Source organism: Taudactylus pleione, unplaced genomic scaffold, assembly GCF_031769625.1.
Source record: "Taudactylus pleione unplaced genomic scaffold, aTauple2 ptg000174l, whole genome shotgun sequence".
Lineage (NCBI taxonomy): Eukaryota > Metazoa > Chordata > Amphibia > Anura > Myobatrachidae > Taudactylus > Taudactylus pleione.
This window is the reverse complement of record NW_028284576.1, coordinates 7,084,676-7,112,146: the sequence shown is the minus strand read 5'-3', so window position 1 is coordinate 7,112,146 and position 27,471 is coordinate 7,084,676. Positions and strand designations below refer to the sequence as shown.

The following is a 27,471-nucleotide window of genomic DNA, read 5'->3' as shown; positions in this document are numbered from 1 at the left end:
CCCCGGACGGCAATCTCATCTGCTCGTGTCAGTTATCTCCGCGATATCTCCGGCCGCTTGTTGTGATACACAGCACTATCCCGACATCGCCCGATCATCGTCACACAGCGATCGGTCACCGCTCTTTGGATTCGGGTAACGCACGAGCCCCTTCGGCTGTTTCCGGCAGAGGCTCGGTATTTTCCGGCAGAGACTCGGCTGTTTCCGGCAGAGACTCGGCTGTTTCCGCCCGGGGAATCGCAGAGCCGCCTGGCTGGCAGAGGATCGGTGCAGCGATGGCGTCCCCGTCCCGCAGGCTGCAGACAAAGCCAGTTATCACTTGTCTAAAGAGCGTCCTGCTCATCTACACCTTCATCTTCTGGGTGAGAGGGGCGGGTGCTCCGGGGCGTATAATAATGTAACCTTAGGGATTGCAGTGTAACAATGGAGGTCGGTGTAACTGTGGTGGCTGCAGTGTAACAATGTCAGTGGTGGGGTCGGTGTAACAATGTAACAGTGTTGTCTGCAGTGTAACAGTGGGGGTTGGTGCGTGTAGCAATGTAACAGTGGTGGCTGCAGTGTAACAGTGGTGGCTGCAGTGTAACAGTGGTGGCTGCAGTGTAGCAATGTAACAGTGGTGGCTGCAGTGTAACAGTGGTGGCTGCAGTGTAACAGTGGTGGCTGCAGTGTAGCAATGTAACAGTGGTGGCTGCAGTGTAGCAATGTAACAGTGGTGGCTGCAGTGTAACAGTGGGGGTCGGTGTAGCAATGTAACAGTGGTGGCTGCAGTGTAACAGTGGTGGCTGCAGTGTAACAGTGGTGGCTGCAGTGTAACAGTGGTGGCTGCGGTGTAACAGTGGTGGCTGCAATGTAACAGTGGTGGCTGCAGTGTAACAGTGGTGGCTGCAGTGTAGCAATGTAACAGTGGTGGCTGCAGTGTAGCAATGTAACAGTGGTGGCTGCAGTGTAACAGTGGTGGCTGCAGTGTAGCAATGTAACAGTGGTGGCTGCGGTGTAGCAATGTAACAGTGGTGTCTGCAGTTTAACATCGGGGATTGGTGTAACAGTGGGGTTTGGTGCATGTAGCAATGTAACAGTGGTGGCTGCAGTGTAACATTGGGGGGCGGTGTAACAATGTAACAGTTGATGCTGCAGTGTAACAGTGGGGGTCGGTGTAGCAATGTAACAGTGGGGGTTGGTGCGTGTAACAGTGGGGGTCGGTGTAGCAATGTAACAGTGGGGGTTGGTGCGTGTAACAGTGGAGGCTGCAGTGTAACATTGGGGGGCGGTGTAGCAATGTGACAGTGGGGGTCGGTGCGTGTAACAGTGGTGGCTGCAGTGTAACAGTGGGGGTTGGTGCGTGTAGCAATGTAACAGTGGAGGCTGCAGTGTAACATTGGGGGGCGTTGTAACAGTGGTGGCTGCAGTGTAACAGTGGGGATTGGTGCGTGTAGCAATGTGACAGTGGGGGTCGGTGTAGCAATGTAACAGTGGGGGTTGGTGCATGTAACAGTGGAGGCTGCAGTGTAACATTGGGGGGCGGTGTAGCAATGTGACAGTGGGGGTCGGTGTAGCAATGTAACAGTGGTGGCTGCAGTGTAACATTGGGGGTTGGTGCGTGTAGCAATGTGACAGTGGGGGGCGGTGTAGCAATGTGACAGTGGGGGTTGATGCGTGTAGCAATGTAACAGTTGAGGCTGCAGTGTAACAGTGGGGGTCGGTGTAACAATGTAACAGTGGTGACTGCAGTGTAACAGTGGGGGTCGGTGTAACTGTGGTGGCTGCAGTGTAACAATGTCAGTGGTGGGGTCGGTGTAACAATGTAACAGTGTTGTCTGCAGTGTAACAGTGGGGGTTGGTGCGTGTAGCAATGTAACAGTGGTGGCTGCAGTGTAGCAGTGGTGGCTGCAGTGTAACAGTGGTGGCTGCAGTGTAGCAATGTAACAGTGGTGGCTGCAGTGTAACAGTGGTGGCTGCAGTGTAGCAATGTAACAGTGGTGTCTGCAGTTTAACATCGGGGATTGGTGTAACAGTGGTGGCTGCAGTGTAACAGTGGTGGCTGCAGTGTAACAGTGGTGGCTGCAGTGTAACAGTGGTGGCTGCAGTGTAACAGTGGTGGCTGCAGTGTAACAGTGGTGGCTGCAGTGTAGCAATGTAACAGTGGTGGCTGCAGTGTAACAGTGGTGGCTGCAGTGTAACAGTGGTGGCTGCAGTGTAGCAATGTAACAGTGGTGGCTGCAGTGTAACAGTGGGGGTCGGTGTAGCAATGTAACAGTGGTGGCTGCAGTGTAGCAATGTAACAGTGGTGGCTGCAGTGTAACAGTGGTGGCTGCAGTGTAACAGTGGTGGCTGCAGTGTAACAGTGGTGGCTGCAGTGTAACAGTGGTGGCTGCAATGTAACAGTGGTGGCTGCAGTGTAGCAATGTAACAGTGGTGGCTGCAGTGTAGCAATGTAACAGTGGTGGCTGCAGTGTAACAGTGGTGGCTGCAGTGTAGCAATGTAACAGTGGTGGCTGCGGTGTAGCAATGTAACAGTGGTGTCTGCAGTTTAACATCGGGGATTGGTGTAACAGTGGGGTTTGGTGCATGTAGCAATGTAACAGTGGTGGCTGCAGTGTAACATTGGGGGGCGGTGTAACAATGTAACAGTTGATGCTGCAGTGTAACAGTGGGGGTCGGTGTAGCAATGTAACAGTGGGGGTTGGTGCGTGTAACAGTGGGGGTCGGTGTAGCAATGTAACAGTGGGGGTTGGTGCGTGTAACAGTGGAGGCTGCAGTGTAACATTGGGGGGCGGTGTAGCAATGTGACAGTGGGGGTCGGTGCGTGTAACAGTGGTGGCTGCAGTGTAACAGTGGGGGTTGGTGCGTGTAGCAATGTAACAGTGGAGGCTGCAGTGTAACATTGGGGGGCGTTGTAACAGTGGTGGCTGCAGTGTAACAGTGGGGATTGGTGCGTGTAGCAATGTGACAGTGGGGGTCGGTGTAGCAATGTAACAGTGGGGGTTGGTGCATGTAACAGTGGAGGCTGCAGTGTAACATTGGGGGGCGGTGTAGCAATGTGACAGTGGGGGTCGGTGTAGCAATGTAACAGTGGTGGCTGCAGTGTAACATTGGGGGTTGGTGCGTGTAGCAATGTGACAGTGGGGGGCGGTGTAGCAATGTGACAGTGGGGGTTGATGCGTGTAGCAATGTAACAGTTGAGGCTGCAGTGTAACAGTGGGGGTCGGTGTAACAATGTAACAGTGGTGACTGCAGTGTAACAGTGGGGGTCGGTGTAACAATGTAACAGTGGTGGCTGCAGTGTAACATTGGGGGTCGGTGTAGCAATGTAACAGTGGGGGTTGGTGCGTGTAACATATAACAGTTGAGGCTGCAGTGTAACAGTGGGGGTTGGTGCGTGTAGCAATGTAACAGTGGAGGCTGCAGTGTAACAGTGGGGGTTGGTGCGTGTAGCAATGTAACAGTGGAGGCTGCAGTGTAACAGTGGGGGTCGGTGTAGCAATGTAACAGTGGGGGTTGGTGCGTGTAACAATGTAACAGTGGTGGCTGCAATGTGACAGTGAGGGTTGGTGCGTGTAGCAATGTAACAGTGGAGGCTGCAGTGTAACATTGGGGGGCGGTGTAGCAATGTGACAGTGGTGGTTGCAGTGTAACAGTGGAGGCTGCAGTGTAACATTGAGGGGCTGTGTAGCAATGTGACAGTGGGGGTTGGTGCGTGTAGTAATGTAACAGTGGTGGCTGCAGTGTAACAGTGGGGGTTGGTGCGTGTAGCAATGTAACAGTTGAGGCTGCAGTGTAACAGTGGGGGTCGGTGTAGCAATGTAACAGTGGAGGCTGCAGTGTAACAGTGGGGGTCGGTGTAGCAATGTAACAGTGGAGGCTGCAGTGTAACAGTGGGGGTCGGTGTAGCAATGTAACAGTGGTGGCTGCAGTGTAACAGTGGGGGTCGGTGTAGCAATGTAACAGTGGGGGTTGGTGCGTGTAACAATGTAACAGTGGAGGCTGCAGTGTAACAGTGGGGGTCGGTGTAGCAATGTGACTGGGGGCTGGCGGGTAACACTGTGACAGTGGGGGCTGGTGGGTGACATTGGGAGCTGCCGAGTATCATAACAGGGATTGTGGTGGCTGCAGTGTAACAGTGGGGGTTGGTGCGTGTAGCAATGTAACAGTGGAGGCTGCAGTGTAAAATTGTGGGGCGGTGTAGCAGTGTAACAGTGGAGGATGCAGTGTAGCAATGTAACAGTGGTGGCTGCAGTGTAACAGTGGTGGCTGCAGTGTAACGGTGGGGGTCTGTGTAGCAATGTAACAGTGGAGGCTGCAGTGTAACATTGGGGGGCGGTGTAGCAATGTAACATTGGGGGTTGGTGCATGTAGCAATGTAACAGTGGTAGCTGCAGTGTAATGATGTAACAGTGGGGGTTTATGTGATAATGTGACAGTGGGGGCTGGCGGGTAACACTGTGACTGTGGGGGTTTCAGCGTATAGCAATGTAACAGTGGGGGTTGGTGCATGTAGCAATGTAACAGTGGGGGTCGGTGTAGCAATGTAACATTGGGGGTTGGTGTAGCAATGTAACATTGGGGGTCGGTGTAACAGTGGTGGCTGCAGTGTAACAGTGGGGGTTGGTGCGTGTAGCAATGTAACAGTTGAGGCTGCAGTGTAACAGTGGGGGTCGGTGTAACAATGTAACAGTGGTGGCTGCAGTGTAGCAGTGGGGGTCGGTGTAACAATGTAACAGTGGAGGCTGCAGTGTAACGGGGGTCGGTGTAACAATGTAACAGTGGAGGCTGCAGTGTAACATTGGGGGTCGGTGTAGCAATGTAACAGTGGGGGTTGGTGCGTGTAACATATAACAGTTGATGCTGCAGTGTAACAGTGGGGGTTGGTGCGTGTAACATTGTAACAGTGGAGGCTGCAGTGTAACATTGGGGGCGGTGTAGCAATGTGACAGTGGGAGTCGGTGCGTGTAACAGTGGTGGCCGCAGTGTAACAGTGGCGGTTGGTGCGTGTAGCAATGTAACAGTGGTGGCTGCAGTGTAACATTGGGGGTTGGTGCGTGTAGCAATGTGACAGTGGGGGTCGGTGTAACAATGTAACAGTGGTGGCTGCAGTGTAACAGTGGAGGCTGCAGTGTAACATTGGGGGTCGGTGTAGCAATGTAACAGTGGAGGCTGCAGTGTAACATTGGGGGTCGGTGTAGCAATGTAACAGTGGGGTTTGGTGCGTGTAACATATAACAGTTGAGGCTGCAGTGTAACAGTGGGGGTCGGTGTAACAATGTAACAGTGGTGGCTGCAGTGTAACAGTGGGGGTCGGTGTAACAATGTAACAGTGGTGGCTGCAATGTAACAGTGGTGGCTGCAGTGTAACAGTTGAGGCTGCAGTGTAACAGTGGGGGTCGGTGTAACAATGTAACAGTGGTGGCTGCAGTGTAACAGTGGTGGCTGCAGTGTAACAGTGGAGGCTGCAGTGTAACATTGGGGGTCGGTGAAGCAATGTAACAGTGGGGGTTGGTGCGTGTAGCAGTGTAACAGTGGGGGTTGGTGCGTGTAGCAATGTAACAGTGGAGGCTGCAGTGTAACAGTGGGGGTCGGTGTAGCAATGTAACAGTGGGGGTAGGTGCGTGTAACAGTGGTGGCTGCAGTGTAACAGTGGGGGTTGGTGCGTGTAGCAATGTAACAGTGGGGGGTCGGTGTAGCAATGTAACAGTGGTGGCTGCAGTGTAACATTGGGGGTTGGTGCGTGTAACAATGTAACGGTGGAGGCTGCAGTGTAACATTGGGGGGCATTGTAACAATGTAACAGTGGTGGCTGCAGTGTAACATTGGGGGTTGGTGCGTGTAGCAATGTGACAGTGGGGGTCGGTGTAGCAATGTGACAGTGGTGGCTGCAGTGTAACATTGGGGGGCTGTGTTGCAATGTGACAGTGGGGGTTGGTGCGTGTAGCAATGTAACAGTTGAGGCTGCAGTGTAACAGTGGGGGTCGGTGTAGCAATGTAACAGTGGAGGCTGCAGTGTAACAGTGGGGGTCGGTGTAGCAATGTAACAGTGGAGGCTGCAGTGTAACAGTGGGGGTCGGTGTAGCAATGTAACAGTGGTGGCTGCAGTGTAACAGTGGGGGTCGGTGTTGCAATGTAACAGTGGTGGCTGCAGTGTAACAGTGGGGGTCTGTGTAGCAATGTAACAGTGGAGGCTGCAGTGTAACATTGGGGGGCGGTGTAGCAATGTAACATTGGGGGCTGGTGCATGTAGCAATGTAACAGTGGTAGCTGCAGTGTAATGATGTAACAGTGGGGGTTTATGTGACAATGTGACAGTGGGGGCTGGCGGGTAACACTGTGACAGTGGGGGTTTCAGCGTATAGCAATGTAACAGTGGGGGTTGGTGCATGTAGCAATGTAACAGTGGAGGTCGGTGTAGCAATGTAACATTGGGGGTCGGTGTAACAGTGGTGGCTGCAGTGTAACAGTGGTGGTTGGTGCGTGTAGCAATGTAACAGTTGAGGCTGCAGTGTAACAGTGGGGGTCGGTGTAACAATGTAACAGTGGTGGCTGCAGTGTAACATTTGGGGCCGGTGTAGCAATGTAACAGTGGGGGTTGGTGCGTGTAACATATAACAGTTGATGCTGCAGTGTAACAGTGGGGGTTGGTGCGTGTAACAGTGGTGGCTGCAGTGTAACAGTGGGGGTCGGTGTAGCAATGTAACAGTGGGGGTTGGTGCGTGTAACAATGTAACAGTGGAGGCTGCAGTGGAACAGTGGGGGTCCGTGTAGCAATGTGACAGTGGTGGCTGCAGTGTAATGATGTGACAGTGGGGGTTTATGTGACAATGTAACAGTGGGGGTCGGTGTAGCAATGTGACTGGGGGCTGGCGGGTAACACTGTGACAGTGGGGGCTGGTGGGTGACATTGGGAGCTGCCGTGTATCATAACAGGGATTGTAGTGTAACAGTGAGGGTTGCGTATAACAATGTGATAGTAGGGATTGCAATGTAACAATACAACAGAAGGGATTTCAGTGTGTCAGTGGGGACTGCAGTGTAATAATGTGTCAGTGGGGACTGCAGTGTAGCAATGTGACAGTGGGGACTGCAGTGTAATAATGTGACAGTGGGGACTGCAGTGTAATAATGTGTCAGTGGGGACTGCAGTGTAATAATGTGTCAGTGGGGACTGCAGTGTAATAATGTGTCAGTGGGGACTGCAGTGTAGCAATGTGTCAGTGGGGACTGCAGTGTAGCAATGTGTCAGTGGGGACTGCAGTGTAGCAATGTGACAGTGGGGACTGCAGTGTAATAATGTGACAGTGGGGACTGCAGTGTAATAATGTGTCAGTGGGGACTGCAGTGTAATAATGTGTCAGTGGGGACTGCAGTGTAATAATGTGTCAGTGGGGACTGCAGTGTAATAATGTAGCTTGGCCTGTAGGGAGGGGTGAGCCAGAGAGCAGTTCCGGCACCATAACTGCCCATGGTGGAGCTTGGATCGGCCCCTGTGGCCAGTGAGCGCTGCTGTTGTGTTTCTTGGAGCATCCTTATGAAGCTCTGATCACGCATGCGGGCAGCCCTACACTTTCTCTAGCCTGCAGACCCAAACCCCACCCTCTCATGCATGTTACGGGCGCAGGGCTGGCACAGGGCGGTCGTTAGCCCTTCTTAAGCTGTGAATGTAACTGTAGGGATTGCAGTATAACAATGTAACTGTGTAGGGCTGGAGGCAGTGCATTGCCCCTTTCTGCTGAGACTGAAGTGTCAAACTCATGGCCATCCAGCTGCTGTGGGACTACATATCCCAGCATGCCCTGCCATAGTTTTAGCATGCCCTAATAGCAAAACTGTAGCAGTGCATGCTGGGATGTGTAGTTCCACTGCAGCTGGAGGGCCGCAAGTTTGACACCACTGGTTTAAGGTATGCTGGAACTAGTAGTTCCCTGGTTACTGCAGTGCTAGTATTTGCTGTGGCTCATCAGATATTTTGATGGATAAATGCTGCGTATTCCTCTCATTTGTTAAAGTTAGTATATAATGCCACTTTCAGACAGAAAAACAAACAAAATTCCGGCACTTGCGTGCCAGGTCGTTTTGCCGGTCCCAGCCTAAACCCCCCTTCAGACAGAAAGGTACTAATGACAAGTGTCGAACGAACACCCAACGCCTGTCATTAGACCTACGCTGTGAGCCCGACGCCCGGCATACCGAACGAAGGTAAGCCGGGCACGGACAGCCGCGGGGGGGGTTAGGGTTAGGCACCCCCCCCCCGGAGGGTTAGGTGTAGGGTAGGAGGGGGGGTTAGGTTTAGGCTAGAGGAAGGGGGGGGGGGGTTAGGCACCCTTGGGGGGAGGTTAGGGACCCCCTGGGAGACTTAGGTTTAGGTTGCGGAGACGGGGGGGTTAGGTTTAGGCACTAGGGGGGAGGCTAGGGTTAGACACCCCTAAGGGAGGGGTAGGGGGGGAAATAGGGTTAGTTATACTTACCTTATTAGCGATCGGGATCTTATCCCCTGCCGGGCCTCCGCTGTCGGGATTAGAATACATACTACACCCGACAGAAGAGCAAATTACCAGGTTCTACCTGGTCATTTGATGATTAACACGGGTATTTCTTCTGTCTGAAAGGGTCATCCCAGGTCTAAATTCCCGGTTCTCCGACCCTGGTAAAAACCTGGGTCGAAGTCCCGGGAATTTCAATCCGGGTTGTCCCCTTCAGACAGAAAAAGGACCCGTGTTAATCAGCAAATTACCGGGTAGAAATGTTTGACCCGGTAATTTGGTTTTCTCTCTGAAAGGGGTATTAGTGGCAGGGCTATAAGGAGGGATAACATATAGATACATAAGACCTGCCACTGGAGGTAAATTAATGTTGGCTCGTGCGGTGAGCTGCTCCTGTAATGTGTAATGCTTGTAATACATGTCTGAGTAGGGATTACTCATCCCTACGTGTGGGTGGTCACACAGAATGACATTATGAGACTGTCCGGGTTCATCCAATTACAAAAAGTGTTTTGTGAAACCTTTATAATATCACAAACTAATTAGACCCCAAGTTCTCTATAACCCATAAAGGGCTGCTTATTTATATGTGTGAGCTACATACAGGATCTCTGAGTCACGTATCCAGGCATGAGGGAATGCAAATAAATACATACACGCCAAAAGAGGCAGCAGGGCGTCACATACCCGAGCCTTTCACATACCCGCACTGTGTACTAGGATGTGTGTGATACACAACAGACTGTTCCCCAAGCCGAGATGTCCTGCAGGATTTATCTCCATTTATCTGCATAAAATAATAACCTATTAATAGGATCAGGTGCAAGAAAAAAAAATTGTGTGTGTGTATATATATACACACACACATCACACACATCAGCTGCTCCCTATTAAACAACTCTGCATTGTTACAATAGACATATATACAAATAGAATGATTAATAAATAATTCAAAGAGAGTGCATATATCATAAACAATGTATACAAATGTATTTGTTAATTAAAAAAAATGTACTGTGAAAAAACATTAATAATAATTATTCTTATTATTATTTATTAAAACCCTCTGAGGAAACAGCCGTCGGTAGTGGCTGAGAAACCGGTTAGGGTGTCCTTATTTTTCCCTCTGGGACCCAACTTTAAAGACTGCAAAAGACTTTTTCTGGCTGCCGGTTGGAACAAGGAGAACTGGTGCACTCCCTACTGCCAGTGCCAGATCCCGGCTACATCTGCAGTTACTAAGGATGGCCGCGCTCTCCCTCACGAATGCCGCTTTGCCGGCCCCCAGCTGGGGTAAGAGATCAGCCGGCCCCCAGCTGGGGTAAGAGATCAGCCGGCCATATAGTCACACAGTCTCTATCCAACGGGATGTAGTTAGCAGACGGGATGCCGCCAGACTAAATCCCGAAGTCGCAAGCCCACACACGGGGTTTAAGATAGGTGTCGAAATACCGACAGACGCCATCCCGAACGAGGTAAGTTGGGACATCTGTCAGCCGCGGGTGGAGTGTTAGGTTTAGGCAGCATAGCGGGGTTAGGCTTTGGGGGTGGAGGTTAGGTTTAGGTACCCCTAGGGGGCGGCTTAGGATTAAGCACCACTGGGGAGGTGGGGTTAGGGTTAAGCACGAAGGGGGGAGACTTTAGGCACTAACTGGGAGGGTTAGTATACTTGCCCGACCCATGACGGGATACTGACCATCGGGATGTCGCTGTCTGTATTTTGACAGGAGGCATCCCTACTGCCGGTATGTCATACCCATTCCGTATCCAACTACAGGGAAGGTGGAGCATAGCGCTGGCTGGACTATTATATTGAGTCCGGATAACGTAAAGGACCGTGCACAAAGATATACTGGGTGAGATTTGGCACTACTGATTAACAGTCTTCAAAACGGGGTGTATTGATGTCCCGCACTCCTCCAAGGGATTACTAAATAGAGAAACAATATTTCCCATGTAGTAGTGACTATTCTATATGACTAATATCAGATCTCTGCTGGGACTCCAGTCTTCTCAGAGGGTATTTAAGAATAATAATTGTGTTTTTCACTTTACATTTTTATATGGTTTTTATTAACAAACATGTATACATTGTTTATGATATGTTATGCACTGTCTTTGAATGATTAATTTACCATTCTATTTGTATATACATTTATTTACATAGCACCAGTATAGTATCTTGCACTTTACAATTGGGATACGGTATTAAAAGAACTGGGAAGCAACAGACAGAGAGGTAAGAGGTCCCTGCTTGCAGGCCTAAGGTGGGTACACATTAGACAAATATGTCACCTAATCCGGATTGGGCCGACATATCATCGACATTGGCAAATGTGTACCCACTACGTCGGACCATGCGCCCTCCTGCAGGTTGTCTATCGGGGGTTGTTCCGTCGGCCGATGGAACAACCCAGATGCCGACACTGGCATAGTGGATGGAGCCGGTGCCCGATTTATGATCGTGTAATGTGTGCCCGCCGCCCGATATGTCGGCCGTCGCGTCGCTGGGTACACACATTGGTAAAGTGTGTACTCAGCTTAACACTCTATAGGGAATAGGCATTTGATGCAGGAGGATAAATGCTACATATTGTAAATGCCTCACAAATTCCAAAACACTATTAACTAGAGTTGTGCGGTTCCGTTTTTAAGAAAACGGAACGCACAAAAAATTAGAGTCCTTGAGTCGAGCCAAGACCCAGTTCGGAATCACTTTAGGGTACTGACCAAGTCCTGACTCGTTCGGAATTCAGATTTAAAAAACTGATCGCGCAGACTTTTGGATTGTAGTTCGGTCCCTCCCTCGTGATTTCAGGTGCTGTGAGGTGGTCAAAATTGACTGGAAATTAATGTTGTTGATGTTAATAGTAGGGATGTGCAGGCTCGGATTTGCATGCCGAGTTTGGATTTTTCCCTCCAAAAATCGGGTCTCAGAGGCAAAATGTCATCTTTCACGGACAAACGTCATCTTTCATGGACAAACATCATCTTGCATGGACTTTTGTCCAGGAATGATGATGTTTGTCCATGAAAGATGACGTTTTGCCTCTTTCTGAGACCCGATTATTGGAGGGAAAATCGGCATGCAAATTCAACCTATCCAAGCCTGCACATCCCTAGTTAATAGTAGAGGAACAAAAAAAAGGGCCAAGTTAAGTGATTTTTAGCTGTTTTCGGAGACTTTTAAAGAAAAATCGGAAACCAAAATGAACCAAAATTAACTTTGTGGGTGGTTCTGCCAAAACCAAAACTCTGGGTCCGCGCACAGCTCAAGTATTAATGTCACCTATGTTTTTGTTTTTTTATACTCATGCTTAACTGTTAAAAATAAAATAGAAATAGCCCCATAATATGTAGTAAAGATGAGGCCTGGTCACACTGGAGTGACAATTACTGCTATAGTGTAATTCAGCACATGCCAGATGTTGGTTTGTTAGTTTAAGGCTTTGTTTGAACGCTAAGCAGATGATATCTTCACTCCTAGAATTGTCTGTATGATCTGTGACCAGGGGCATCCTATAGATCTGTCTATAGTACGTGCCTCTGTTGTCAGACGCTGGTCATGCAAACCGACTTCTGACCATAGAACGCCGGACTGCGCATCGCTACGTATAAGCGCCCTGCAGCTGAGCCCCAGCACAGATATTCAGTTATAGCATTCAGCACCTTATAACCTCAGTAGCACTGTATAAGGGATCGGCTGCATTTTAATCATTACTCTGTCTGATCAGCCCATATGCCCCAATTGTAGGATGCTCCCGCATATGCTGGCTCTATATAAATGCTGGTAAATAATCACACCAGATCTAATTGGGATCTTGTCCTTTGTTTTTAGTACTGGACAAAAACTCACAAACGCCTCTAACCTGAGTGATCGGCCTTTTTTATTTTATATGTATATATTAAACAATTGATCTCTTGACAAGAATCCGCACAGGCAGCAGAATCTGCTCAGCTTGGTCATTATGTGTTTTAGCTATTTATTTGATTGTCCTGTAAACTTTGGCTTATTCGTATGTCCTGTGTGTCTGTAGTAATCTTGTTATTGCTCAGTACATACTGTAGGCGACTATTGTAGGTCAGAGTGTTAATGAAACCTCGCTATCTAAGGGCAACATTTTAAACTAAATACAATATTCTAGTGTTTTATGTTTCTGTCATGCAGACACCTAGACAAGACCCTATGGCGCTGATTATGTTATGAGCCTCAATACAATATGTCTAGGGAATAGTGTTGGCGTGAGGCTGTGCTGGTGGGAGTAGGGTTGGTGTGAGGATGTGCTGGTGGGAGTAGGGTTGGCGTGAGGGTGTGCTGGTGGGAGTAGGGTTGGCGTGAGGCTGTGCTGGTGGGAGTAGGGTTGGTGTGAGGCTGTGCTGGTGGGAGTAGGGTTGGCGTGAGGGTGTGCTGGTGGGAGTAGGGTTGCTGTGAGGGTGTGCTGGTGGGAGTAGGATTGGCGTGAGGGTGTGCTGGTGGGAGTAGGGTTGGTGTGAGGGTGTGCTGGTGGGAGTAGGGTTGGCGTGAGGGTGTGCCGGTGGGAGTAGGGTTGGCGTGAGGCTGTGCCGGTGGGAGTCGGGTTGGCGTGAGGGTGTGCCGGTGGGAGTCGGGTTGGCGTGAGGGTGTGCCAGTGGGAGTAGGGTTGGCGTGAGGCTGTGCTGGTGGGAGTAGGGTAGGAGTAGGATAGTTGGAGTTAGGTACTAGATGCCAGCGCTTGAGATCCCGGCGGTCACAATCCAGATGCCAGCATCCTGACAGGGTTAGAATACTGACAGCTGTTGGTCAGTATCCTTACCCTCCCCCCCCTCTCCCTAACCCTCAACTGTAGTGCCTAACCCTAACCCTCCTCCCCCTAGTGAATAACTCTAACCCTCCCCCTAAGCACAGTACTTACCGTCAGGATGCAGACGCCAGGGTACTGTCAGGATTCCGGGGCCGGCATTCTAAGCTCCGGCATCCCAACTGTCGGGATTATGACCGGATCCTGAATAGTTGATGTAGGATACCGGTGACGCAGGGGGAGTAGAGAAAGATCTAACAAGGAACAGGATTTTCAAAAGTGTGTAAAGACTTGAAGCTGGGGAAGGGGATGCTGGGCATGGTATGGAGTCAGCAGCACGGGTGTGAGAGGCGGATATTGGAGATGGGGGGTGAGAGGCGGATATTGGAGTTGGGGTGCGTCAGAGGTTTATATTAGTGCAGGTGATGCATGTAGATGGTGTACATTGCTTGTGTGAAGTAGATGCCTATGAGCATTTTGCTCTACGTGGGTCAGTCTGGGGGGGGGGGGGGTAATAATTGGCACAGTAATACCTGGCATTCTTCCTTTGTGATTCCCCCTCTTGTCAGTGTGAACTAATTGTATGACAGTAGATAACGGCTGTTTTTCTCTTTTGTGCTTGCCCGGGACACTATCAGATGGGTAAGTGCTGTACCGGTCATTGTACTTTACTTTTCCTGTATATTATCCCTGACTACCCCGGACTATTGCCTTTGCTATGTGTACATAAGTGTCCAATTGTCATTATTTAAGGGTGTTTGATTTTTTTGTTTGTTTGCTTTTAAATCAAAATATTGTTTACTAATTACTGAATTGTGTTACAGGTTATAAACCAATGAGTAACTGACAAATAAACCAAATATAAAACAGGATAGGCAAATCCAGTCCCTCTGACATAGGTCTCGTGTTTGTATTATCGCCATACAGGTTGAGGCTCCTATATCCAAATATTCCGAAATATGGAATATATCGAAATACGGAATTATTTTTGCATGACTGAGATAATGAAACCTTTGATTTTTGATGGGTCAATGTACACAAACTTTGTCTAAGGCACAAATTATTAAAAATATTGTATACAATTACCTTCAGGCTGTGTGTATAAGGTATATGAAACATAAATGAATTTCATGTATGTACACAAACTTTGCTTGAACCACAAAATTATTGAAAATATTGTATAAAATGACCTGCAGGCTGTGTGTATAAGGTATATATAACACTTAAATGCATTCTGTGTGTATATTGGGGTCCTATTTCAAAGATATTTCATTATGAAATGCATATATTCCAAAATACGGAATATTCCATTATCGAAAATATCCTTGTTCCCTAGCATTTTGGATATGGGAGACTCAACCTGTATTACTGAAGAGCTCGGAGCCCATCTATAATCATATGAGGGGTTTATTGGATGTTTTGATACGTTTGCAGACGAGTGTCGTTATACCCTGTTATCAGCTTGTCACCTGTACCAGGGATTGGCAACCTGTGGCGCTCCAGCTGCTGTGGAACTACACCTCCCAGCATGCCCTGCCACAGTTATGCTTTAAGGACATGCTAAAACTGTGACAGGGCATCCTGGGATGTGTAGTTCCCCAGCAGCTGGAGTAACACAGGTTGGTTGCCTACCCCTTATACAATTGCAGTAATGGTCCGGCTAAGCTGCGGACTGCCCAAGCTGGTTCCCAGCACTGTAAGAGGACGGGGGATGATAAAACGGGTACAGTATTATACGTACATGCTTCCTTATCTCAGGCAGATTGTGACCGTCCAAAGACTTTCCTATAAACAGCATGAACGTTGGAGCAATGCAATAAATCATCTATTATTGGCGTTCCTGGCCGCCTGCGGGTAAATGGGCCAATCTGATTCTGCCAAGAATGAATTAGAGTTCAAAACAGAGTGATATTGACCAGGATACCTGGCAGCTATAAATATTTGTGCCTGGCGAAGGGGGGCATAGTCCACTGGCCCCGCTGGTCATATCCTGGCAGAGCGTCAGAGAGGATGATAATGGGGGGGTGCTGGGAATTAGCAGCGATATTGCGATGAGGAGTAATCTGTTATACTGGGGATCCTGAGCTGATCACTCAGCGTGTGCATTATGGTGCGTACACACGGTCAGATCTGTCAGATGAACGATTTTACCAACGATATGAACGATTTCAGACCGTATTAAAATGAATGACATCGTCACAATCTGACTGCAAACACAGACGATGTCCGATATCTGACATGCGGGAACGCGCATGGTTCATCGTTGCAGTCGCACGTGTCAGATTTTCTTTCAGATATGAACGTATGAGCGATTTTTTAAAATCGTTATTCATATCTGACAACAAATCTGACCGTGTGTAGGCACCATTAGTGTGCGTTAGATCTGTCCTAACCAAGGTTACAGAGTGTATTGTAATTACTATTACAGACAATCTGTTATAATGTTGTGTGATCGGAGTGACCTTTGGAATGTAAAGTGGTTATACAGCTGATTTCATGCAAACCTTGCAGCAGTCTTATCCTATGATGTATTTTAATATATAATACATACATACATACATACATACATACATACATACATACATACATACATATACAATTGCAAGTTTCCTAAGAAGCAAACAGGAGACCAGCACACCACCGTAATAATAAATGGAACATTTTTTTAGCGAATGAATTTCATTATAACAGCATCATCTTCAATAAGAAAAAAACATGTTCAATGGTGACATTTGTAGCAAAGGCATGTATACATAGCAACATCTCTGTGACACCGTGCATACGGGCAGGGGCTATTGCTATATACGATGCACGGTGTCACAGGGCTGTTGTTAAGTATACCCTTGATGAAGTCCCAGGAGGAACCGCGGTGGGAGTGGCTATACTTTGCCTCATGAACTTTTGACAAACAACTTCTTTTCCACTTACTCAGATAAGCTGCTATTTATTTCAACATCATTTTTATTGTATTTAAATACTGACAGCTGTAGAAACTTTCTCTTGATTTTATCCATATGTTCTTACCTTTTTGAAAAAACCGACCAACTTTTTTGTATTCCTTATTAACTGTTTTTAAATTTTTATTTTTTAATTTTATATTTTTTTTTTACTATGTGTCTCTGAATAAATTGTCTAATATTTTTTATATATTTATTGGCACCAGCACTTTATTTTATTTTTTAGGAGTCCACTCAGGTTACACTTAGATCATTTGTGCACTTTAGCAAACTAGTCGCTCTGCAGTCAATCAATTTCATATATATATATATCTTTTGAATATTACATCATACACGTGAGAGCCGAATAGCCAATAAGATCTGAACATAACTGGGTAAAACCAAACTGCTTATCTCTCTCTATCTCGGCCAATCACTGTATAGTATACCAATTCTTTAATATAATTTTTTTCAAACAAGTTTATATGTTCTTACGTAAAATGCTTCGCTCGTGCCCCAGCCGCAGATGACGGTACTGTCCGGGGCAGGAGACATGTTCTCTGCAGTTGTTTTTTTTTTTGTAACAAACATTGTGGTTGTCTAAGCCCCTCCCCTTGAGGTTTCCATCTGCTGTTAGTGAGAGAATCTCCTGCACTGGAGCCCAGAAGCCAGAAATGATGGAGAAACCTTTGGACCTTTTATTTATCATTTTTATTTTCTGTTTGTTGCTGCGTTACTGGTGTAATTATAGTGTTATTATCGCCCTCTCACCCCCTAGATCACAGGTGTCATACTGCTGACAGTGGGTGTCTGGGGGAAAGTCAGCTTGGACGTCTACTTTTCCCTACTCAACGAAAATGCCACCAACGTGCCCTACGTACTGATCGGCACTGGCGCAGTCATCATCCTCCTGGGCACCTTCGGCTGCTTCGCCACCTGTCGGGCGAGCACCTGGATGCTGAAGCTGGTGAGGATGCACAAACGTGAAATCTCCTAATACTCTTGGTATACGGATATCAAATGCGCTTAATGTAGAATTGTTGTGATTTATACATTCTGCAAGAGCACCGTCGTGGTCTGGTACCATTTCCTATGTAGTGTTCATTCTAGCACCCTGCACCCATGCAATTCCTCTTACCTGCCTGGGGTGTCACTGTCTGCTCTGGTGCTTCTAGCACACTCAGCTAATGCAACAAACTGCTGAGCAGGGCCGGCTCCAGGGGTAGCCGCGTCTTGTGCCGGCGTGGCCTAAGTACCATAGGCCATGCCCCTAAGTGAATTTTTTTTTGGGGGGGGGGCATTCCCGCACGGCACACCTCCAGTGTAACGTCAGGCTGGGGGGACAGCCCAGCACTCCGTCACTAGCTGGGCTTCCCCCCGTCCGCGCGCAGCATCCGTTCAGCTACTCCGGGGTTCGGCACCCAACCTCCCGATTTGACCACCCGCGGGGCACTTTTGTCCCACGGGTGGAACAGTGGGAGAGACAGTGCTGTCCAGCTGAAGTTGGGAGGGTTGCGCCCTCTATGGGGTGGCACCCCTGTTCGACCGCTCTGGTCGAACACCCCAAGAGCCGGCCCTGCTGCTGAGATACAGAACAGAGTGTGCTAGAAGTACCAGAGCAGAGATCGACACCCCAGGCAGGACAGAGGAGCTGCACAGGGTGTGACAGGTGCAGGGTGCTAGAATGAACACTACTTTGTCTGTATTTATCTACGCCTCCTATTTTGTGTCCTTACCCCTCTTCCATAAAGTATGCGATGATCCCGGCCGTACCAGCCAATGTCATGGTGACCTTGTGTAATGTATCTGGCTGCACTAGCCGTCCGCTGGGTTTTACTCCTCACTACAAGCCAAGTTCACCTTAATAATGCATTTATTCTTTGTGTATCTCTCTCTCTAAGTACGCCATGTTCCTGTCCCTGATATTCCTGATTGAACTGGTCGCTGCCATTGTCGGTCTGGTTTTCAGGCACGAGGTGAGAACCCATCCTCTAATCACCTGGCTTATTATCTGCATATATCGTACTGATTGCCGCCTGCCCTGAGGTTTATAATGGGCTTTAATGGATCAGATCCTGAAGGCAAACTGCGTTAGTTATGTCTGAGTTTTGTTATCACAAAAAAAAACCTGCATAAATGACAATAGTTATTTCTTTACACCAGATGTTTTTAGTTTTCAGTCTGACCTGATTGGCACAATGAGCTAAGTGTGTAAATATAAGCTCCAGCCTACCTGGTAACCTTGGTTAGATACATTCTCTAGCACCGTGTATCGGACACCAAGGACAATGAAAACGTCTCCTTAGGGGGAGGGGGCCGGTATGCAGTGACCCGAGTTCTCTATATCACACTAATGCATTATCAGCCCAAATCATCACCGTGGATAATGTTTACACTTGTGATTTAAGAGCTAGTTCCCTCAGTCAGGTGGTATTAGGGCAATGAGGGGTATGCAGGTGATATCTAGATACAGAGAAGGTTAGACTACACCGTATTCCTAAACAGAAGCAATCACCATATTCTCCTTCTCCTGCCAGATTAAGAACAGCTTTGAGAAAGGTTACATGCAAGCGTTGAACCAGTATAACGCCACCGGGGAGCCCAGGAGCCATGCAGTGGACACCATTCAGAGGACTGTGAGTAGCTTGGAGCGCTCGGATTGATCGATCACTTACACATATGTAACGGCTGAATGTTATGTATTATCGCTGGGTGTAAGCTATTGTTAGGCGCTGCAGAACCCTTGTGACGCCATATAAAAGTCGCTAAGTGGAATGCATTGACTGACGTCAGTCTAAAGTGTCAGCACACGGAACAATGTCATCATTCCTGGCCCTACATATAACATAGCACAGGGGTAGGCGATGTGCGGCCCTCCAGCTGCTGCGGAACTACACATCCCAGCATGCCACTGATTTGCTATTAGAATCCTTAGAAAACTCTGACAGGGCATGCTGGGATGTGTAGTGACACAGGTTGCAAACCCCTGGCATAGCACAGCATCCCCATTACTTTATTTGAATTGAAGAGCTGGCTCTGTGCTTTACGCGCAGCAGGGAACGCTCTACATCAGTTGCAGATGTTTTATTTGTCAGGAAACAGTGTGTTTTTGAGTTTTCAACAATCTATTTCAGGCAGGAGGCTTATTGCGGTAATAGCATGCAGTGATTTTATTGAGGCAAGATCATTCTTCAGTGGAATCTCCTTTTTCTACTGGAGTAATTGTCCCATTAGTAGGGATTATAACCTGTTATTTTCTCTTGGCAACGGGCAGCATAACTGATGACCTCACTATAAACCATCACTTTGCATTCCGGAACTTGGTAAATCCGACGGCATCGAATCCCATTATTATTATTATTAATATTATCCTTTATATAAGGCCACAAGTGTTCCGCAGCGCCTTACATAGAACTAATAAGTGAACAAGAAATAAGTAAGTTACAGTACATTACAGTGCAGGACAAGGACACGAATTATATACATTGCTGCAATAGCGATTATAGCACTCACAATAAGCAGCCGGGAATTACCAGTCACGTGTTAGGTGCCCTGATGGGGAGTAAGGAGTAGAAGAAAATGTAAAGAGAAGCACATGATGGAAGAGGTCCCTGCTCGTGAGAGCTTACATTCTAAGGGGAGGGGCAGACAGACAGGCATGACACAGAAGGGGAGGGGCAGACAGACAGGCATGACACAGAAGGGGAGGGCAGACAGACAGGCATGACACAGAAGGGGAGGGGCAGACAGACAGGCATGACACAGAAGGGGAGGGGCAGACAGACAGGCGTGACACAGAAGGGGAGGGGCAGACAGACAGGCGTGACACAGAAGGGGAGGGGCAGACAGACAGGCGTGACACAGAAGGGGAGGGGCAGACAGACAGGCGTGACACAGAAGGGGAGGGGCAGACAGACAGGCGTGACACAGAAGGGGAGGGGCAGACTGACAGGCGTGACACAGAAGGGGAGGAGCAGACAGACAGGCGTGACACAGAAGGGGAAACCATATGGGGTTAGCAATGCTGGAAGAAATGAAGGGTCCGCAGCAGATGTTGGAGATATTTGCTGGGATCCCTCCATAATACATCTGGGGGATATTTCATATGTGTAGGTTCCCCTAATAATAGATAAACCCACTACTCCAAACCCTTTGATGTTCATACTTTCAGTAAGCAGATCGGATTTCCCATGGTTGTAAATTTACCAAAGTTGACTTGTAAAAAAAATATCGGGGGGGTTGGGGGGAAATCTATAATGATAATGCCACGTCGCCACCTGGAGATGGCGTTAAACAGGATTGTGGTAAACAGGGCCCTTAAACATGAGCTTATGTAAATGATCGTATATGAGGCCTGATTCAGTAAGGATGGCTATTGCGATCGCAGCTCTGTAATTACACGCAGGTCTACTGCGAAATATGCTAATGACTGCTATCACACTGCCAGCATAGAGCCGCCCACTACCTCCCCCTCCCCCTACCACTATCTCACATCTGTAATACCTCGTAGTCCTTCACTAACATTGGTAACATTGAGTACCATCTGTCCCTCACACAGCATTACAGCGGCCCTGACCTGTCTCAGAAATTGCTAACCTCGTTGCACGCAGTACGTACTGAAGCTGCGTATTCAATCGCAATGGCTAATTTTATGCACGCCCATGCAAAGGCGTTCCAACGGACAGACACGCCTGCGTTTCGCCGACCACCCTCCCGTCACCACCCCCCAAACGCTCACTGCCTGTCAATCACACTGCAATGGCTCTGCATGATCTGCTTGATCGCAGTTTGATTGCAGTGGTGCCATCACACATGCGCACTGCGATGCATGCGCGGTACGCAACAATCGGCCGTCTGCATACACTTTAGCAATAACAATCTTTGCATACGCGCATGCAGGGGGTGTTTCCGAGTACCTAGAAACCACCCCTGGCCGCCGCTCCATTGCTGCCCGGCTGAATTATTTATTTTTTTTCTAAACAGAAGGAGCAGCCGCCAGCCGGGCCCGGAGTTCAGTGTACAACTGGCTGGGGCTTGGCTGCTGGCTGAACGTAGGGGGAGCTGCAGCGGCAGCTCGTAGCTCCTCCCAGGCAGTTCCGATTGGGCACTGTGAGAGGCGCCTGAGAAGCTGAGCTGCCGCCGGGCGCTGACTATTCCCGGCGCTCTCTCCTGGAGCCGCAGGTGAAGGGGGGAGTGGGTGCCAGGGGGTAGGGGTTGCCGGCGGGGGGGGTCTATATTAAACGATGCAGTAATTGTTTGCCTGCTTTCATGTTTGTAAGTGAAAGGATTGTGTGTTGTGTGTCTGTGTCAGTGTGTGTGTTTGTGTAGTCTGTGTGTGTAGTCTTTGTGTCTATCAGTGTGTCAGTGTGTGTGTCTGTAGTCTGTGTCAGTTTGTGTGTGTAGTCTTTGAGTGCCCTATCAGTGTATCTGTATCAGTGTGTGTGTGTGTGTGTGTGTGTGTGTAGTCTGTATCAGTGTGTGTGTATGTGTGTAGTCTGTATCAGTGTGTGTGTGTGTAGTCTGTATCAGTGTGTGTGTGTAGTCTGTATCAGTGTGTGTGTAGTCTTTGTGTGTCTGTCAGTGTGTGTGTGTGTGTGTGTAGTCTTTGTGTGTCTGTCAGTGTGTGTGTGTGTGTAGTCTTTGTGTGTCTGTCAGTGTGTGTGTAGCCTTTGTGTGTCTGTCAGTGTGTGTGTGTGTGTAGTCTGTATCAGTGTGTGTGTATGTGTGTGTAGTCTGTATCAGTGTATGTGTGTGTAGTCTGTATCAGTGTATGTGTGTGTAGTCTGTATCAGTGTGTGTGTGTGTAGTCTGTATCAGTGTGTGTGTGTAGTCTGTATCAGTGTGTGTGTAGTCTTTGTGTGTCAGTGTGTGTGTGTAGTCTTTGTGTCTCAGTGTGTGTGTGTGTGTGTAGTCTTTGTGTGTCAGTGTGTGTGTGTAGTCTTTGTGTCTCAGTGTGTGTGTGTGTGTGTAGTCTTTGTGTCTCAGTGTGTGTGTGTGTGTGTAGTCTTTGTGTCTCAGTGTGTGTGTGTAGTCTTTGTGTCTCAGTGTGTGTGTGTGTAGTCTTTGTGTGTGTGTCTGTCAGTGTGTGTGTAGCCTTTGTGTGTCTGTCAGTGTGTGTGTGTGTGTAGTCTGTGTGTCTGTCAGTGTGTGTGTGTGTAGTCTGTGTGTCTGTCAGTGTGTGTGTGTGTGTGTAGTCTGTGTGTCTGTCAGTGTGTGTGTGTGTGTGTGTGTGTGTAGTCTGTGTGTCTGTCAGTGTGTGTGTGTGTGTGTAGTCTGTGTGTCAGTGTGTGTGTGTGTGTGTAGTCTGTGTGTCTGTCAGTGTGTGTGTGTGTGTGTGTGTGTGTAGTCTGTGTGTCTGTCAGTGTGTGTGTGTGTGTGTAGTCTGTGTGTCAGTGTGTGTGTGTGTAGTCTTTGAGTGTCTATCAATGTGTGTAGTCTTTGTGAGTGTGTCTGTCAGTGTGTGTGTAATGCTGAACAGTCCATCAAATATATATATATATTATATAACACACACACTTGAAACAACAAGTGCTGCTGCTTGCTTACATCTGGTTTTATATCAAATCGGCAAAGTTGGACATGTGGGAGTGTCGGGCTAGTGGTGTGTGTGTGTATGTGTGTGTGTGTGTGTGTGTGTGTGTGTGTATATATATATATATATATATATATATATATATATATATATATATATATATATAGATTTTTTTCAATTGGCTCTGTATTCGGAAATTGGAAACCCCCCTTTCAAAATCTTGCGTTTGCCACTGCCTTGCTGAATCAGCCCCATAGCTCAGTGTTGCAACAGTGATATAGTGAAAAGGTTTTCGTACATAAATTGAGCAACAGCGCCACCATGTGGTCTAAAAGGAGTTACAGTAAGCACCTTCTGAATTTATTGTTACAGTTGAATTTATATTTTTCTCATGTATGTTCATATATCTGCATGTGTACATTTGGGCAGAGATAAATATCTGACACCTTAACGATTTATTTTTATTTTTTAAATATATATATTTATTTATTTATTTAATACTTTATCCAAAAATGCATACGACCCATAACCTGACCGATTATGAATAATTTGGTTTACCCCCCAGACTGATTACACTATTTATTGCTACGTGACTGGGTTTTAGGTGATCACATGATGCTCACATCCAATCACGGCCTGCCTTCTATGGCCAGGAACAGCCGCGGTTTCAGTCTCTCTTGTCTGATAATGATGGAGTGATCGGCTGGTGTTAGTCCCTTTAAAAGCTTCTGCATCTTCTGTATTGGCTGGTGGGTCATGCTGAAATATGTAGTCCGGCCATCCCTCCCCTCCAGTTTGAAAGCCTTCGCCTGGTATTGGGAATAATGTGTCTTCTGTGCTGTACAGTTGAAGTGCTGCGGAGTGAAGTCCTACACTGACTGGGGCCCGACCGCGTACTATAAAACCAGCGGGATCCCGCAGAGCTGCTGCGCGCACCCGGGGAACTGTTCGGACACGGCCATGAAGGACATGGTGAAGGCCAAGGATGTAGTGTACACAGAAGTAAGTCATGGCTGCAGCTGATTGCCGGGATGCTTACGTATCTCTGCTCTCCCTTGTGGCCGCTGTGCAGCGTCGCTCCTGTCCGTGAGTCAGGCGGGATTTCACATTGGCTGTAGTGTCGTCACTCAGCCAATCAGGAGCTACCAGGAAGTGCGCCAACGCCACAAGAGATAAGATATATATATATATATATATATATATATATATGAGAAAGAGATCATTTAATTATTTTTTTTTAATAGTTTGTTATAATCTCTATTGACATCCGAAATGTAAACATTTTATTTTTTTCCAATAAGTGCTGCTTTGTACATCCTAATATGGTTTTGCTCTGTGCGACTCTCATTTAAGACTCGAAGCCTTTAACGATGATATATATTTGTTTTTCATTTTGTTTTTTTATGGGTTTTCTAAATCTAAGCATCTAAAAGTTTGAAGCAAAAAAAAAAAAAACTATTTCCGTGTAGATAACAAAAAATTCTCCAATCCTTTAGGGTAAGATGTCCTGTAAGAACACGTTAGCATTACTTGGGATGAGCTGTTTGTGCCATTCCGGCCGGCCGGTGTCTGATCTCTTCTGTGTGTTCTGTTGCAGGGCTGTATCTCCAAGGTGACCTACGTCATGGAGTCCCGGATGGGAGTTGTGGCCGGGATTTCCTTCGGAATCGCGTGTTTCCAGGTGGGGAATTGTTTCTGTGGTGTTTATGCCAGATTCTGGTAAATATCGTATGAATGGCGATTCTACTTCAGTAAAGATTGAAGGATAGTAATATAGACTCATTAAATGACACCCGGCGCTGGCCGCATTTAGCGATACACATGGGGTCGTGGCTCCACGATGTCAGATTTTCCCAGTGAATGGAGAGGCTCATGAATATTGGATATATTACATCAGCTCCGCTCTGTATAGATTATCAATATTCTGACGTGTATATATATATCTGTAAAAGTTACTATATCATGGCAGCGATAGGACTTAGACCCTGCACATACGTATATTTTTATCAATCTATAAATGGTGATACAATTGCTAATTCTCTATATACAGTGCATTCGGAAAGTATTCACAGCGCTTCACTTTTTCCACATTTTGTTATGTTACAGCCTTATTCCAAAATGGAATAAATTAACTTTTGGCCTCAAAATTCTACACACAATACCCCATAATGACAACATGTAAAAAGTTTTTTTTTTTTTTTTTTTAGATTTTTTCAAATTTAATTAAAAAAAAACACACTAAGAAATCACATGTACATAAGTATTCACAGCCTTTGCCATGAAGGTCAAAATTGAACTCGGGTGCATCCTGTTTCCACTGATCATCCATGAGATGTTCCTACAGCTTAACTGGAGTCCACCTGTGGTAAATTCGGTTGATTGGACATGATTTTGAAAGACATACACCTGTCTATATAAGGTCCCACACTTGACAGTGCATGTCAGAGCACAAACCAAGGATAAGTCCAAGGAATTGTCTGTAGACCTCCGAGATAGGATTATCTCGAGGCACAAGGGTACAAGGGAGGGGTACAGAAAAATATCTGCTGCTTTGAAGGTCCTAATGAGCACAGTGGCCTCCATCATCCATAAATGGAAGAAGTTCGGAACCACCAGGACTCTTCCTAGAGTTGGCCAGCCATCTAAACTGAGCGATCGAGGTAGAAGGGCCCTAGTCAGGGAGGTGACCAAGAACCCGATGGTCACTCTGTCAGAGCTACAGCATTCCTCTGTGGAGAGATCAGAACCTTCCAGAAGGACATCCATCTCTGCAGCAATCCACCAATCAGGCCTGTATGGTAGAGTGGCCAGACGGAAGCCACTCCTTAGTAAAAAGCACATGGCAGCCCGCCTGGAGTTTGCCAAAATGCACCTGAAGGACTCTCAGACCATGATGAGACAAAGATTGAACTCTTTGGCGTGAATTCCAGGCGTTCTGTTTGGAGGAAACCAGGCACCGCTCATCACCAGGCCAATACCATCCCTACAGTGAAGAATGGTGGTGGCAGCATCATGCTGTGGGGATGTTTTTCAGCAGCAGGAACTGGGAGACTAGTCAGGATAAAGGGAAAGATAAATGCAGCAATGTACAGAGACATCCTGGATGAAAACCTGCTCCAGAGCGCTCTTGACCTCAGACTGGGGCGACGGTTCATCTTTCAGCAGGACCCTAACCACACAGCCAAGATATCAAAGGAGTGGCTTCAGGACAACTCTGTGAATGTCCTTGAGTGGCCCAGCCAGAGCCCAGACTTGAATCCAATTGAACATCTCTGGAGAGATCTGAAAATGGCTGTGCACCGACGCTTCCCATCCAACCTGACAGAGCTTGAAAGGTGCTGCGAAGAGGAATGGGCGAAACTGCCCAAAGCTAGGTGTGCCAAGTTTGTGGCATCATATTCAAAAAGACTTGAGGCTGTAATTGCTGCCAAAGGTGCATCAACGAAGTATTGAGTAAAGGTTGTGAATACTTATGTACTTGTGATTTCTTAGTTTTTTATTTTAAATTACATTTTCAAAAATTGCAAAAATACTTTTTACACGTTGTCATTATGAGGTCTTGTGTGTAGAATTCTGAGGACAAAAATGAATTTATTCCACTTTGGAATAAGGCTGTAACATAACAAAATGTGGAAAAAGTGAAGCATTGTGAATACTTTCCGGATGCACTGTATATAAAAAAATTATATTTATTTAGTTCATAAAGCTGTAATAACAAATTAGATAATGGTATAAATAACTTTGTTTTATTTATTAATACATCCCCATGTTATTATTTTGTTTGTAGCTGGTGGGGATGTTCCTGTCCTGCTGTCTGTCTCGTTACATCACAAACAACCAGTATGAGATGGTGTAATTGGTACCTGGCCGTGGAGGAGTAAAGGTACGGAATACCCGGTATGTCTCTGTGATGCCGTGCCATCGCCAGAGAACGATTTGTCCGTCTCATGAAAGCTTCAGATACTGACTGCACCTCATATGTAATAATCTAATGTATTCTTTGTTTTTCATTTTAGGGAATTCTGGTTGTGTGGTCCCTCGGATTCTGTTCTCGTTCCTCGCCTGGTTATTTAGGAGAGGCTTTTCTTTAGCTTTACCTATTACCTCGTTTGTTGATGGGCGACTCTTATTCCTGCCCTAATCTTTTAGCATCAAGACTATTTTTTTAAAGGATGTTTAAAATTTATATGAAATATTGTGTTTTTATAATCACAGATAAAGAGGCTATAAAGCCCTGATAGGCGGCCTGCGTCTCTACAAAGGCTGGCAGGGCATGCTGGGACATGTGGTTCCTTAACTGTTAGTGACCGTTTCTGTTGGATTCAGCCTCATATAAAAAATATGTATTGTAGTTAGTACACGTTCCCCAGATTTACAGTCTGTGCTCCTGTTTTTCTGCTGTTGGGTTACGTATGCAATAGGAGCACATTGTGGTAGAAGATTTGGGCATTTATTGTGCCCTCATTGTAGCAGAGGTTTCTTTGGTAAAATGCTGATATCGGCACAGTGCAAAAGTGTCCAAGACACACAATACAAACACTATCCGGATTACATGTAAACTACATTCAAGGGGACCCCATTACATAGAGCTCATTTTAAGCTGTGATGTTTCAACGAGGGATGTGCTGGCTCGGATTTGTTCGAATTTTCCCGCCAAATTCTGATTTATTTTTTTCCCCGCCAAAAATCGTGTCTCAGAAAGAGGCAAAACGTCATCTTTCATGGACAAACCTCATCTTGCATGGCCTTTTGTCCAG

General features: G+C 47.2%; 1 protein-coding gene across 2 annotated transcripts; it reads left to right on the top strand.

Annotated features, from left to right (window-relative positions):
• The first annotated feature begins 98 nt into the window (after nt 1-98).
• Nucleotides 99-27,402, top strand: TSPAN6 (tetraspanin 6). Of its 2 annotated transcripts, none has more exons than XM_088475590.1 (8): nt 99-362; nt 16,961-17,149; nt 18,084-18,158; nt 18,720-18,818; nt 23,561-23,716; nt 24,312-24,395; nt 26,502-26,611; nt 26,731-27,402. In XM_088475590.1, exons 1-7 carry the CDS (start codon nt 276-278, stop codon nt 26,568-26,570), a joined length of 759 nt encoding a protein of 252 aa, XP_088331716.1. In that variant the 5' UTR covers nt 99-275; the 3' UTR covers nt 26,571-26,611; nt 26,731-27,402. The 2 variants fall into 2 exon arrangements, with proteins under 2 accessions (XP_088331716.1, XP_088331715.1); XM_088475589.1 differs by having other exon boundaries at nt 100-362; nt 26,502-26,597.
• Nucleotides 27,403-27,471: the final 69 nt, after the last annotated feature.